The sequence below is a fragment of the Physeter macrocephalus genome, chromosome 1 (assembly GCF_002837175.3).
Source record: "Physeter macrocephalus isolate SW-GA chromosome 1, ASM283717v5, whole genome shotgun sequence".
NCBI lineage: Eukaryota > Metazoa > Chordata > Mammalia > Artiodactyla > Physeteridae > Physeter > Physeter macrocephalus.
The window spans coordinates 91,439,750-91,455,780 of record NC_041214.2 but is presented as its reverse complement, the minus strand read 5'-3'; the positions used below and the strand labels follow the sequence as shown (position 1 = coordinate 91,455,780).

The 16,031-nt window shown below is 49.5% G+C and overlaps 1 protein-coding gene across 1 annotated transcript in view; it reads right to left on the bottom strand.

Moving 5' to 3' along the window:
* ADCY5 (adenylate cyclase 5) overlaps positions 1-16,031 on the bottom strand; it is a 156,763-nt gene that overhangs the window by 18,467 nt on the left and 122,265 nt on the right. Inside the window, exons 12-14 of the mRNA XM_007106261.4 lie at positions 14,366-14,453; positions 3,118-3,234; positions 2,515-2,679 (exon numbers count right to left, since the gene is read on the bottom strand). Coding sequence (XP_007106323.2) covers positions 2,515-2,679; positions 3,118-3,234; positions 14,366-14,453 — 370 coding nt within the window. The remainder of the gene's footprint in view (positions 1-2,514; positions 2,680-3,117; positions 3,235-14,365; positions 14,454-16,031) is intronic.

Sequence of the window (16,031 nt, the reverse complement as noted above, 5' to 3'; positions counted from 1 at the left end):
GCAGACTTGAGCTTCAGCCCTCATTCATTATGGACTGTTTGTGTGACTTAAGCCATTTATTCAACCTAAGCCTCAGTTTCCCCATATGCAAAACCTTCTATCTCATGGGCTTACTGTGATGATTACACAATATGAAGCCCCTGGCACAGTGCGCGGTGCCCTCCATCACTGTGGGAGCTCAGGCTTCAGCCCCTGATCTGCAACATAACATGTGGTGGCAACACCTGAACTGACCTTATTTGGTGGCCACACTGACCTACTGATGCGATGCGAATTGTCACCTTTATCCTGCTTCCTGTGACTATTCATACATTTTGCTGCAGAAATATTTCTGTGTTTCATGATCAGGTGCTGCCCATACTGCAATGGGGTGTGAGGTAACCTTTTAAAACCTGAAAAATTCCCAAGTCCAAGACATATCTGACCCAAAAGGTTTCAGATGAGGGATTGTGCTCTTCCCGGTACTTTGGGGAAATCCTGGTCTCTGAGCCTCAGTTTCTTTCTCAGACAACCAAAGGGGCCAAACCAGGAGATCTCAGAGGTCGACTTCTGCTCTGTTGTCCCCTGACACTAGTCCTAGTCATGTCAGCATCTATTATTTTTCTCTTTTAGCTTTAGCATTGTTATTTCTGCATCAGGCAGAGCAACTCACTGTTCGCTGCCTCTGCCTTGGGCTGGAGGCCAAATTTGGTGGCTGGCAGTGGGGCAGTCCCTTCTGCCTAGGCCTTCAGGAACCCAGAGAGGGACTGCAGAGGCCCCTGGCGGTTGGAAGGGGGAGGGACCAGCCTCAAGTCACCAGCAGGAAAGGGGCAGAGGAAGGAGTAGGGAAGGCACAACCCGATACATCAGCCCTAAGGATGATAGTCCTGTCCTTGGGGGATGGGGAGGGGAACCCAAGCGCCAGCCTGGATTCCTATTCAGACCCTGGGCCCAGACATCCAGGAGGCCAAGGCTTAATACCGAGGTCCACCTCAGGGTCTGTGAGCAGTTGCTGAATCAGCACAACACTTGTGGGATGGGGTCAGCCCGAGGGGTCTGTAGCTGGTAGGGCCTGGGATCTGAGGGCCTGAAACTGGTCGGGCTGGTGAGAGCTGAAGTCTGTGACCAACCAACCATCTGCCACAAACGAGGAACCAGAACAGGCCCTGACACCACTGCTTTGTTCCCCCATTCTCCCATGGAGCAACCACCAAGGGGCATGTGCAAGACCAAAACACAGCCTCTGCTTCTCAGCAGACAGCCCTCAGGCAGCAGCTCCTGTGGGCTGTTGGCCAGATGTGAGAGGGAGGAGAGGTGGGGAGCTGAGGGCGGGTGCTGGAGCATGGCTGCCTGCGCAGAGGGAGGGCTTGGCGGGGGCCCAGGGACCACTGGTCTAGGTGAGCACCCGTGAGGGTGAGCCCTACCCCTCACTGAGTTTCCCTTGCCCATGTGTACAGGGGAGTAGAATCAGGTCCATTCCCTGGGGCGGCGGGGAGGGAGGCCAGCACTGTGACAGCCCATGGGGCCCTCACTGCAGTTCTGAACACTTGTTATGAGTCACGGGCCCTTTGAGAATTGGATGAAAGCACGGGCTTTCTCTCCAGAAAAGGACAAAAACTGCCATCATCTTACAGGTTTCACGTGAGCCCCGTCAGGGAGCCGGGTTGTGGGAATCACCCAATGCTTGGAGCAAATACCCTGGGCTGGAAGCCTGGCCCTGCTGCTCGCTGCAAAATGGCTCCCTGAGGAAGCATGGCAGGGTGAACGAAGCACCTCGCATACTGTAGGCGCTTAATGCACGCTCCTCTTGAAAGGTTCTCGCCATTTTTTAAACCCAATAACCTGTAGGTACATGATTTCTTTCTGGGGTGACGAAAATGTTCTAAGATTAGATTATGATGATGGCTGCACAAGTTTGTGAATATACTAAAAGCTACTGAATTATACTTTGAATGGGTGAACTTGGTGGTAGTACTGGTTTGGGATTGGGTTCCCTTTGCTCCGCTCTGCTCTCTGACCCACGGCAGAGGGGTCAGACAGGTCCTCCTGAGGCCATATCAGGAATGCTGCTGAGGCTGAGGGTTGAGAAACAGCTCTGCCTTCAGGTTAAGAGCAAGAATTCTGAAGCTAGGTGACCTGGGTGGGAGCTCTGGCTCTGCCACTTACTAGCTGTGTGACCTTAGGCAAGTTACTTAACCTCTCTGTGCCTCAATGTCATCTGTATAAAACAGTATCTTTGTCATAGGGTTGCTGTGAGGATTAAATGAGTAAATGTGAAGCCCTTAGCACAGTGTCTGGCACGTGGTAAATACCATATAAACAATAGCTATGCTATTATTGTTGTTACTGCTATACCGAGGAGGTCGGCCTTGTTCACTGGTGTCTGGCACAATGAGTGAGAGAAACTGAGGGGGAAGGAGGTCTCTGGAATGGCAGTGAGCTTGAGGGCCCCTGACTGTCCACCAGAGTAGCCAAGGGCAGAGAGGGCTGGGGTGGCAGGTCCCCATCCGTGTCCAGTCCCTCCCTGCCCAGTACCTCGGGGAAGTTGCAGTTGGGCCAGGGGCTGCCGCAGAAGCCCCGCTCGTCACCCAGGCTGTAGTTGCCATCTGACTCCACCACGTGGCATGCGTTGACCTCGCTGGCGCTGATGTTGTGCTCGTCCGCCAGGCAGCCAAACAGGTCCTTGGAGTTGCACGTGAACTGGTGGGGGAGGAGAAGGTCAGCCTGTGTGAGCCAGGCCAGGGTGGCCCATCTCCACAGGCAGCAGGTACCCATCCCGCCTCGCCTCAGGTGCAGCCTGACACTGACCGAGACAGGAGAGGAGCCTGGAAGAGGCCGAGGAACGGGCAAGATTTGCCCAGCTACCCAGGGCAGGGCTTGTAAACCTCCCTCGGGGCATACTTCCCTGAGTCCTTCTGGCTCCTCCAGCCTCGAAAGTGAGGACTAAAGCCTGTGTGAGAGGCTTTAGGAGCTAAATCTGATCCCAGACCCGAGGTGAGACCCAAATAAGAACTTCCAGTGGGGAGAACGCCAGGGCCTGGGGGAAAGTCTCCTCCTGGCCCATGCTTGTAAGGTACAGGGCTCCACTGGGTTTCACCCAATGGGTTGAGGAAGCGCTGGGGAGGTGGAGCCACCCACCATGTTGACAAAAGCTGACAGGAACACCAGGGTGATGGTGAACACGCCCACCAGGGTGCTGTTCATCTTGGACCGCACGATCTTCCTGGATAGCCTCTGCAGCGGGGCCGGGAAGAGCTGTCGCGGAGCAGAGGGAGGACAGAGATGGAACAGAATTCAGTGGACTCCGCGCACCGCCACAGAGGAGCTCGGTGGACGCCCTCCCCACCTTTGTCTCTCGCCAACAGAACCACAGGGGCTTTCCTGACCCCCTCCCTGTGGGCGAGCCTCCAGCCTCACACCATTGCACCCCTGCTTCCAGGCCAACCACAGCACAGATTCTGCAGCTGGCCAGGAGGGGGTCCACCTGCGGAGCTCAGTTAAGAGAGGCAGGACGAAAGGGAAGATGCTACCTTCACCCCAACGGGGAAGCAGAGAAAAAAGCACATGTACCCGCTGTGTGAATGCTGGGCCGCTTGGAGTTACAATCAGGGAGGGGCAGGAGGTGGGGTGAAGGAGACATGGAGGTGCCCAGAACGTTTCCAGGGAGGGTCAGAGGCTTCAGGGAAGAAGTAGGGAGCTGTGGGTCTGAGGGCTTGGAGAGAACCTGGGGTCTGGAGGAAAGGGATGGGCACGTGAGAAGGGGGCAGAGCAGCGTGTAAGCGGACAGCGGGGCCCCAGTCATGTGAATTAAGTGAGCTTTTCTTCAGCAGGATGCCCATGCATCTGCCATTTCCCTCACCTAATCCTCCCTATATTTCCTTCAGCTAGACAAACTGTAATGTCCACTCAAGACCCACTGCGGTTTTGGTAATTAAATGATTGGGTCTACCAAATCTGATATACTTGGCCTTGGCCCCCATGTGCTCTTCATCTCCCAAGCAACCTAGACGAAAAAAGAAGTTGACAGCCCCCAGAAAAGCGAAGTAGTGGATTCGTGATTCCCCCATCCTACCTACCTTAATGCCTCCTGGTAAGGCTGATCTGCAAGCATGCCATGCGTCCTTTGGAAACCCCTAAGGGCAGACGAAGGTGGTGGAAAAAGCACTCACCAGAGCCTGGAGGCCTGGGTTCTAGGCGTGGCTTTTCCTGTGTGAGCACACCTGCACGTTCTGGCTGAGTGTGCCAGACTGCAAGGCTTATCCACCCTCTGATACAGAGCGTTTCTGTAGCTGGTCACACAGACAGCTAAGTAGGCAAAGGGACACAGTGGGACCCCGGTGTGACTGCTCATTCCCAGTGTGGAGAGGACTGGCTTGCGTACTACAATATTTGAGGCCAGCAAGTGCCGGGCCCTTGGTCCAGCGCGCCTCAGCTGTGACCCAAACTCACTACATGCAGGGCGCCTACATGGGCCCATCAGGTTGCCCCCGTGGGACTTTGGGAAACCAACCCAAATACGCTGATGCTTGTGCTGCTTGCTATGCTGTGAGTAATAAAGTCTCTTGTCTCTGACCCAGGAGTCTCGTGATGTCTGCCAGTATCAATGAAAGAGCAACAAGCTAACTTATTAGCTTGTAATTAGGGTAAAACCAAATCTCAGACCCTTCATAGTTCTTGACACCAAGAAAGTACACTGCTTACCCCCTCAGTCTTGGGCTTTGGGCTGGGCATGCATGTAGGGAAGCAGTATATCTTTCCGCCCCAAATCCTCCTCCACCCTTCCAACAAGGCCACTTCCTATTCAGCAGAGGGAAAGAAGGGACCACAGAGAAGGAATGCAGCAGTGGCAGAGGCCTGAAAGCCATTCAGGCTCTAGGCTGAGTGGTGAAGACCTTGGACCTCCATGTCCCCAGCAGGGGTGCCTCTCAGATGTGTTCATGGATCATCAAGTCTGTGGCATTCTTCTGAAAAAACACTTCCTTCTGGGGTAATAAAGGAGGCACTCTGACTGAACCCTCTAACATGGCAGAAGAAAAGACATGTGTGATTTGGAGAACATAAGCTTGGATTAAAATATTGCTTTAATAGACATAGAGATCAATGGAATAGAGTGAGAGTCCAGAAATAAACCCTTACCTTTATGATTGATTGATTTTGACAAGGTAGCCAAGAAAACTGAATGGGGAAAGAATAGTCTTTTCAACAAATGGTGCTAAGACAACTGTATCTCCACATGCAAAAGAATGAATTTGGAGCTTACCTCACACCATATACAAAAATTAACTTGAAACGGATCAGAAACCTAAATGTAGGAGCTAAAACTATAAAACTCTTAAAAGAAAATATATAATTAAATCTTTGTGACTGGATTAGGCAATGGTTTCTTAGATATGACACCAAAGCACAAGCAAAAAGGAAAAAACAGATAAGTTGGACTTCATCAAAATTTTGAAAATTTTTCCTTCAAATAACACCATCAAGAAAGTAAAAAAGGTGTTGGTGAGGATGTGGAGAAACTGGGACCTTTGTTTGTTGCTGGTAGTTATGTAAAATGATACAGTTGCTGCAGAAAACAGTATGATGATTCCTTAAAAAATTAAACATAGAATTATAATACGATCCAGCAATTCCATTTCTGAGTATATACCCAAAAGAATAGAAAGCAGGGGCTTATACAGATATTGGCACACTCATGTTTATAGCAGCATTATTTTCAATAGCCAAAAGGTTAAAGCAACTCTAGTGTCCAGCTATGGATGAGTGGATAAACAAAATGTGGGACACATACACAATGGAATATTATTCAGCCTTGAAAAGGAATGAAATTCTGAAACACGCTACAGCATGGATGGCACCTTGAAGACATTATGAAAGAAGCCAGTCACAAAAGGACAAATACTATATGATCCCACTTTTTTGAGGTACCCAGAGTAGTCAAATTCATAGAGACAGAAAGCAGAATGGTGGTTGCCAGGGAAGAGGGCAGAATGGGAAGTTATTGTTTAATGAGTATAAAGTTTCAGTTTGGAAAGATAAAAAAGTCCTGGAGATGGATAGTGGTGATGGTTGCACAAAATATGAATGTACTTAATGCCACTGTACTGTAAACTTAAAAGTAGTTAAAATAAAAAAATTATATTATGTATATTTTACCATAAATTAAAAATGATTATGAAAAGGAAAATGAAAAGACAACCCACAGAATGGGAGAAAATTGTTGTAAACCATATATCTAATAAGGGTCTTATAACCAGAATATACACAGAACTCTTACGACTCAACAAGAAAAGACAAATAACCCAATTAAAAAATGGACAAACAGGGAGTTCCCTGGTGGCCCAGTGGTTAGGATTCCAGGCTTTCACTGCCATGGCCCGGTCAGGGAACTGAGATCACACAAGCCACGAGGTGTGGCCAAAAAAAAAACAAAACAAAACAAAAAAAGCCCACAAATACTATGAATAGACATTTCTCCAAAGAATCTACACAAATGGACAATAAGCACATGGAAAGATATTTGACATCAATAGTCATCAGGGAAATGCAAACCCAAAACAAAAGCAACCACTTCGCATTCACCAGGATGGCTATAATCAAAAAGTCAGATAATAACAAGTGCTAGTGAGGATGTAGAGAAATTGGAACCCTTGTACACTGCTGGTGGGAATGTAAAATAGTGCAGCTGCTTTGGAAAACAGCTTTGCAGTTCCTCAAAACATGACCCAACAATTATACTCTTAGGTACATACCCAAGAGAACAGAAAACATAAGTCCATACAAAACCTTGTACACAAATGTTCGTAGCAGCTTTATTAATAACAGCCTGAAAGTGGAAACTACCCAAATATCCATCAACTGATGAAGGAATAAACAAAATGTGGTATATCTACACGATGGAATATTACTTGGCCATAAAAAGGAATAAAGCGCTGTCATATAGTACATCATGAACGAACCTTGAAATATGCTAAGTGAAAGAAGCCAATCTCAAAAGGCCACATAGTGTATGATTCCATTTATACAAAATGTCCAGAACAGGCACATTCATAGAAACAGGAAGTAGATTTGAGGTTACTAGGAGCTGTGGGGAACAGGGAATGAGGAGTGACTGCTGAAAGGTATGGGGCTTCTTCTGGGGATGATGATGTTCTGGAATTAGTGGTGATAGTTGCAGAACTTTATGAATATAGTAAAAACTACTGAATTATAATTTTATAACCTTTATAAAGGTGCATTTTATGGTATGTGAATTATATCTCAATAAAGCACTTATTAAAAAAAATCCTGCTCAGCTTCTGTGTGATCCTGGGGAAGTCATCAAGGGCTCTGAGTTTCCTTATTGGTAAACAGGGAATATCTACCTTCCAGGGTGGTAGATTTTCCAGGGTGGTTGTGAAATGATGCATTTGAAAGTGCTTTGAAAGCTGTTAAATTCAATAGAAAATTTACTTAATATTTGCATTTTCAAGAGCTATGTTGCGGATAAGAACAAAAGTCCTTGTTTCTCAGTAAAGGAATTTTTGGTTTCACAGCTGTGGAAAGTGTTTTGGCGCTAGCATGAGGATCTTACTCTGAAATGGTATGACAGATGGCTTCTAATCTTTGCCTGCTTAAAATTTTGCCGTTTCATCCCCCCATCCCCCGTGTTGCTTAAACCATTTCAGTCCTGATCACCCTATCCATCAATTGAACGGCTTCTTTCATCGCCAGTGTAATGACTTGATTTAGACAAAACTTATTAGAAGATGGGAAAGCCTTTATAGAAGGTGGTTGGGGAACAGTATATGCACACAGGCTTCCTGGTGAACTGGGACCAGCAGCCCCACAGGGGCCACCCAGAGAAGAACTGCAGGCTATTAAACAAAATCCAGCCTGGAATACTATAGCTCAGGGCAACCGGGCCGCACAGCAGGAGGTGAGTGGCAGGTGGCGAGCGAAGCTTCATCAGCCACTCCCCATCGCTCGCATTACTGCCTGAGCCAGCCCCCCCGACCCCCATCCCGTCCGTGGAAAAACTGTCTTCCACCAAACCAGTCCCTGGTGCCAAAAAGGTTGGGGACCGCTGCTACAGCTCTAACATCTAATGAGTGATTACCTCAATGCATTGCCTTTTTACAAGCCATTTTCCCTTGTCACCCTTTCAAAAGACCTGCTCTTGACTTAAAGTCTCAGCAGGAACCCAGGAATTGCTGCCTTTTTGAAGTCTCCAGAAGATTTGACATCCTGTCCTGGCACTGGTTTATAGAGTATCTCATCTCCTGTAACAAAAAGTTCACCTGTATTTTGACCCCAAATCCCACCTTTACTAACCCCGGTGTGGACAATAAAATTCTTCTCCTGGAGTAGAATCTCCTCGCAGGGCTGCTCTACAGCTGCATACAGATCCTGGAGAGCATTTTTCTGGAAGGATAATTGTGTCTGTGCAAACTAATTGCTCAGTGCCTGTTCACCATCAGAGTTCAGAAAAAGAATCAATTTTTTAAAAATGTTCCAACCCCAATATGATTAATTCAAATCAATTCAACTTGAAAAATGGGAATGGTGACACAATTAATAAACCATGACTGGGGTGAGGGACAGTTTTGATCCTGGCCTCTCAGAAAGTCTCCAGGCATATCAATGACCTCCCTGGGGTCCCGGCTCCCTGTCTGTCATGTGGGACCAGGGTATTGCAGGAATGAAAGGTGATGAAATCTGACAGCAAAAAAATGTAAGAAAACAGACTTTCTGACAAGGAGCTGATAAATGAAGCAGTGGCTCCTACTTCAGAAAAATATTTTTAAAGATATGAAAACTTCAGAACAAGACAGGAAGATGCTGACCAGTAGTAGACGCTGACTACTGCTCTTATCACCTGGCCTTTCAGCGGTCAACTGGACATATTAACAAAGGCAGTGTCCCGGAGGGGAAGGACTGTGGGCTCTGGAGTCAAGAACCACCTGGGTTTAAACCCCAGCTATACCACTTCTTAGCTCCGGGACCTAGGGAAAGCTGTCTAACCGCTTGGAGCCTCATTTTCCTCATCTGCAAAGTGGATATAATAAAAGCCACCTTAAAGGTTTGGGAAACACCGGTCAAGGTGGCATGGCTGGGCTCTGGACCCAAGATGGCTAGACTTAAAAGCCATGGGAGGAACCTAAGATCTCCTTCCTGAAAATGAAGCATTCTTCACCCCCAAACGAACGTGTGCCTGACAGCAACACATCCTCTTCAAGTGGACAAAGTGTGACCCCGAGCCTCTGGAAAGGGGAGTGTGGGGATTCTGAAGTCGTCACGAGACAGAAGGCAGCTGGGAGGTGAGAGGTAATGGTTGAGGAGTAGGGTCCTGTTTTAGACGCTGTGGACGGGAGTCAGGAGGGCGTGGTAGGAAGGAGAGCCAGCAAGGCGGGGCTTAGCTAGCTTCAGGCTTCGGGGAGAGGAGAGGAGGCTTTTAGGTGACTGCACAGAGCAGGCAAGGGCCTAGAGGAAGCCCTGGTCAGTTTCCAGGAGCTCAGACAATCAGGTCCAGGAGGTCAGTGGGAGACAAGCCAAGAGGGAGCCAGTAGCCTAGAAGATGAAAGAGATTTAAACACACACACACACACACACACACACACACACAGACGCACACACGTGCGGCCCTGTAGCTGAGTACTCCTTCTGGACCTATCTGTACCCAACCCCCAAACTGCAGGAAAGCAGAGTTTGGCCTTCTGAGTGAGAACGTGCTAATGAGCCACAGGAGAGAAAGGGGGCCCAGTCAAGTGTGGGGACAGAAGGGAGCCACTCTCTTCCCCCCACTTGGGCGGTGGCAGCAAAAGTGCTGGCACTGTCAGGGGCAGGCCTGAGCTGCCTCACAGGATGAGGGGGCAGAAGCCACAGGGGGACTGACGGAGCAGTCAGAGCTGGCCAAGGAGGGAAGGGGCTGCACTCAGGAGGCGTGAGGGAGCTCGCCAACCCTGGAGCTGACACGGCAGAGGCTGGCCCACCCCTTGCAGGGTTATGCAAAGGGGTTCCAGCCTCAGGAGGGTGTCTGGGCTGCCTCCCTGTTCGGGCCCCTACCAATCTGAGATTCTCTGAGTTTGGGGACCACATGTGACCGCAAGAGGGACTGAGCATGGTTTTCTCTGATGAAAGCAGCTCTGGAGCCCAGATGAGCACCGATGCCAAGGGAAGGAAGGAGTGGTGTGTGCAGATCTTCAGACTGGCCCTCTAAGACAGCTTCACCAGAAGGACACGCTCAGGGGATGATCCTTAGGACAAGGCGTCCCAGAGACAGAGGGGCTCCAGAGGGCAGCTGATGCTCTGAGAAGCAAGACCAGGACTGTGGGACAACATGAAGTCCGAGGCACAAAATTACCCTCGCTGAGAAATCTAGGTGTGTGTGTGTGTGACCTGGGCCAAGCTGTGTCAGGAGATCATACAGGCCCAAGATGAAAAAAACAATCAGAGCCTTCGGTGAGCAGTACATTTCAGAAAAACAGAAAAGGACCCAGGAAGACGACAGCTAAGACAACTACATTGACTAACTCAGACCACACTTTCTTCATGTTTCTCTCTTCAGAAAGGATAAAATATGGATGATTTAAGAAAGTAAGTCCAAGTTGTTTTGGGGAAATGGAAAAGTAAATGAAACAGAGAAAGAGACCATGTCTGACAGAACCGCTTGGCTTTGGATCTGCGGAGCCCATAGCAGGCAAGGGTAATTTAGGAACTGCTGTATCTCATCGGAAAGCCACTAGCCATGATTTCTGAGAAACAGTGGAAATCAGATGAAAAATGTCTGAGTTCTGGCAAATCTTTTCACAGGGAAAAACAGAATGACACTGAAAATTCCAGTCCAGTCATCTTCACAGCAGTACCTGAAAAGGTGATACAATCAACTTTCAGTCAGTCGGCCTGCAGGCAGTGTGACAGGGGAAGGGGAGCCAGGCCGCCCTGCTGCAGAGATGCCAAAAGGGAGACTTACCCCTTTCACATCTTACTATGCAGTTAATCCACAACACAAAGAGGAAAGAAGACTGATTATTAACTGGAAGAGGAGTTCATGCTACAAACAATTGCTCAGGTCGGGGTCTACTTTCCAGAAAGTGGATAAATGCTGAGAAAATGGCTTCTCAGAGCCTGTGAGAGAAGCACACAACTAGGAACCCAAGATGGGTATTAGTGTCTCTTTAACTCTTGGTCCAGATGAGCAGGTTTCATTCAGGCTTGGTAAGTCACAGAGCACTTTTTTTTCTAAACAAACTCCTTACAGAAGCTCTACATCTGCAAGATGGAAGAAGCAGGCTTCTCTGGTGGAAGGGTGTGGGGAGGTGGACAGCATGGGGTCGGGGCAGGGAGGGAAGTGTTCCATCCACCGGCCTCCCCCTTAGGAAACTGAGGCCTCAGAGCCATCAGAAAGATCACTGGGCTGGATGAAGGAATTGAGAACAAGATTATTGACTGTGACATTGATTACAAAATAGGTAGATTCAATAAAACACAAGGAGGCAGGAATGATTTTTATAAATAATCTCTAACAGTGGCAAAAAGAATTCACTAGACCAAGGAACTAACTTAAAATGGCCAGTGCAGGCGGGGCCCGTCCCCTCCCCTCCCCACCTCCTCCCCCTCTGCTTCCTCCTCTTCCCCCACCAGCAGATACACACGCAAGTCAGGGAACACAAACCAAATGAAGTCCATGAAGCTCAGGTTCACCAAAGCAGCTAATAGAAAAGAGACAAGCTCGGTTCCAGTTTAAAAATTGTAAACAACAGATAGCTCTGATTCTGATTTGAATAGCCTAATTAAGGGCCTCAAATGAACAAACAAAACATGACTTTGCCTCAGTTTATAACTTAAGATTCTTTTTGAGCGTTCAGCAAAAGAATGTTTAAGAGGGCCTTTTAGCTATGGTATGCTTTTTTAGGTTGTTTTATTGCGGTAAGATATATATAACAAAATTTGCGGGGCTTCCCTGGTGGCGCAGTGGTTGAGAGTCCGCCTGCTGATGCAGGGGACACAGGTTCGTGCCCCGGTCCGGGAAGATCCCACATGCCGCGGAGCAGCTAGGCCCGTGAGCCATGGCCACTGAGCCTGCGCGTCCGGAGCCTGTGCTCCGCAACGGGAGAGGCCACAACAGTGAGAGGCCTGCGTACCGCCAAAAAAAAAAAAAAAAAAATTTGCCAATTTAACCATTTTTAAGTGTACAATTCAGTGGCATGAATTATGTCGTGAAACCATCACTGCTATTTATTTCCAAAACCCTTTCATCACTCCAAACGGAAGCTCTGTACCCAATAAGCAATAACTCTCCACTCCCCCTCCCCCAGCCCAGGCTATCCTATCGTCTACTTTTTGTCTCTATGAATTTGTCTAGAATAGATATTTCATATAACTGGAATCATACAGTGTATGCCCTTTTGTGTCTGGCTTCTTTCACTTAGCGCAATGTCTTCAAGGTTCATCCATGTCGGACCATGTGTCAGAATCTCAGTCCTTTTTATGGTAGAACAATATTCCATCGTACAGACATAGCACTTTTGTTTACTAATTCATCTGTTAATGCAGCGGTCCCCAACCTTTTTGGCACCAGGGACCGGTTTCATGGAAGACAATTCTTCCACGGACGGGGTGGGTGGGGATCGTTCAGGAGCTAACGCAAGCGAGGGTTCAGGCGGTAATGCGAGTGATGGGGAGCCGCAGATGAAGCTTCGCTGTCTCACCAGCCACTCACCTCCTGCTGTGCGGCCTGGTTCCTAACAGGCCGTGGACGTCCGAGGTCCGGCGGGTGGGGACCCCTTTGTTAATAGATACCTGGGTTTTTTTCCACCTTTTGGCTCTTGTGAATGTACAGCGTGCTTTTATAGCCATGAGAGGAAGAAAGTGGGACTGTCCACTGGGGGAAAAGCAGGCTGGGGGTGCCTTACAACGGCAAGACCAAAAGGCAAGAGGGACTGAACACGAGCAGGAGGGAGGTCATAGCCTTGAGGAAGGAGCTGGTGGAGAGGCAGGGAGCCAGGATTAACCCCTACGATGCAGCAGAGGAACTGGCTGAGCACACTGCTCAACTTGCTGAGCGACCCCGGCCGGTCCTGCCCCTCTCTGGGCGTCCACTTCTGTACCTGCCCAGGGGCACACTGCAGTACACCAGATGCTTCGAAGGTCCTTCCAGTAATGACAATCGGTCCACCAAGATCTTGACCATCAGGTGATTAAACAGTTTACAGCCTAATGAAGGACTCTATTTGGAGGATGGAACGAGAAAGGGGACTTTGGAGATGACAAAGGTCCAATGCCCCAGGAAGGAGAACACGGTGCCCACCGCAGAGGGTGTAGGGAGTGCTGTCAGGGCCTGGGCCCCCCAGGGGCTTGGCTCCAAGTGAGTGTCAGGGAGGAGCAGAGAAATGGTTACAGCAGAAGCTAGAAAGGGCTTGTCTCTGCTGGGACAGAGAGGTTTCTGGAACCAGGCTGGCCCCATCAGGGAATTCTTTTGTGTTTTTTTGATGTGGACCATTTTTTAAGTCTTTATTGAATTTTTGTTACAGTATTGCTTCTGTTTTATATTTTGGGTTTTTGGCCATGAGGCACGTGGGATCTCAGATCCCGGAGCAGATATGGAACCCGCACCATCCCACGCCCCGCCCCTGCCCCCCCCCCAACCCCCGCCCAGCATTGGAAGGCAAAGTCCCACCACTGGACTGCCAGGGAAGGCCCATGGGAATTCTTAAACCAGTGGCGAAGGAACTGAGGAAGAGGCTTGGTGGGCAAGGCAAACAGGAACCTGAGTGATTTCTACAACAGACCCTAATGACCTGTGGTCAGGTCCCCTTGAAGGACACAGCTTGGATGGCGACACAGCATGCCTAAGAGGCGGCGTGGGAGAAAAACACAGAACAGGGTCTCACGCCCATGCTACTAGCTGTGTGGCCCTGTCTGAAACAATGAACCACTCTGGGTCTCCCTCTCATCTATATGATGGGCAGCTCAAAAGCCATCATCGCTATGGCCTCCCTCCAGGGCCATTTTCAGGGCACATTGGAACAGAGAAGGGGTATCGAGAGCGATCCCTTTCAAACTCATTCCTTCAGCAAATGTTTATTGACCACTGCTCTGTGCCAGGCATTGTGCTACGTGCCCTTTCTTTGGCCTACCTGATACCCAGGGGACAGACAGAAGAGACAGCAACAGTATCTTCTTGCAGAGATTTGCAAAGGCTAACTGAGACAGCCAGTACAAATAAGGATCCTCAGACAAACTACGCCCCCTGCAGTCTGGCTTGCTGCGAATGACAATCAAGAGTTGTGATCCAGCATCAGGCACCTGGATCCCAGGTGTGACTCTCCAGCCCCTGGGAGGGGCCCTATCAGTGGGCTGGGAAGGGAGGGAAGAAGGCGACTGGGGTTCAAGTATAAGCTGGACTCACCTTCACGCAGGAGTAGATCACGGACACAAATACCACCAAGGTCAGCAGCAGGAAACAGGTCAGGTAGAAACTCAACATGAACACGGAGCTGGAAGGAGAGAGGAGGTGGGGAATTCTGGGGCTCTGAGAGGCCCCATGAAGGAAGCAGAATTTGCTCCATTTCTCCTGCACCTCCTGCCCAGTCTTGGGTGCCTGGCCCCTGACTCACTGAGGAGGGATTACTGAGCCTTGTGAACCGATTCAGGACCTGCCTCCATAACGGTCTGGCTCCTGCCCTTCCTCCCGGTCTTGTCACTTTCCTGGGGGAGCATAGCCCACACAGGAGCCAAATGAAGAACGGGGTGACACCTGCCCAATATTTTGCCTAATTCTTAGCTATCCATAGACTCACTTCATTTAGCCTGGAAGGATCCATTTTAAAAATCACCTGGTTGTTCCCTCTAGGTAGTCACTTATGGCCTGACAAGTAACTCTGAAGGCTGAACACTGGTTTGATAAATGGCCATCATTTATAGAAATACATCTGTCAACCGCCCAACCAGCTACTCTGAGAAACAGCAGTGACATGTCCCTTTGGAGGGCAGAGTCCCTAAACCCTGTCCCCTTCCTACTGCCAGGCCGCACAAGTCCTGTTCAGTTTCTGTTCCCCTATTCCCACCCAGCTCAACAACAACTGTAAAACCTGCAAGGATCTCCTGCTGCCCCTCCTCACAGAGGCAGATCACAGGTGAGCTCAATGTTCACAAAGGGCTAGTATCCTGGGGCGAAAGAACTGCAAGTGACTTTCCATCCGGAGCCTGCCGTGGCCCTCCTGGGGCAGGGGCTGGTCGAGGCACAGCACTCCCTACCAACCACAGGAGGCCCCAGAAACTCCTTCTCCCTTTCAGGGAGTGAGACAGCCTGACATGACAGGTGTTGTCAGCAGGTTAAAGGCAAGTGGAGGACATAAGAAGGCAGATGAAGGCCTCTAGGGAGGCATCTTTGTTCCAGGCTCCCCCAGAAGCCAGCACTTAGCTGCCTGAAACAAACAGAACAGGGGAGAGAACTCTCTTCAGAGGGAAAGAAAGACCTTTAAAGTAGCTTTTAAGGCCTCCCTGGAGAGAGGACGGCCAGAGAACGACCTCCATCCATGCCTTAGCAGCTCGGAGCTGTGGCCAGAGGAGGGAGTGAAGCTACTGTGGGCAGAGCAGGAATCTGGAATAACCCAGCCCCAAAGCCACGCTACAGAAAGTGAGAAGGAGCAAAGAGGCAGGAATATGCACCCAAGTGAAGGGGACTCTCAGTTGCAATGGGACGGAAAGTCTAGGTTGCTTATTATACCTATAGCTCCATTTCAATACAGAAAATGAGTTCTATGCCAGTAAAGACCCACAATCCCACCAGCTCTGCATGGTCTCAGTGCAGGGGGCAACAGGCATTAACTGCATAACCAGGGTGCAGCTGGCTGCCAGTGTATGGTTTTCACCTGTGGTATCCTGACAGGGTCATAGCAGACACAAATGCAAGGGCCATCTCTTCAACGATAAATGCCATTAAAAATAAAAGGCATTGGGCTTCCCTGGTGGCGCAGTAGTTGGGAGTCCGCCTGCCGATGCAGGGGACACGGGTTCGTGCCCCGGTCCGGGAAGATCCCACATGCCACAGAGCGGCTGGGCCCGTGAGCCAT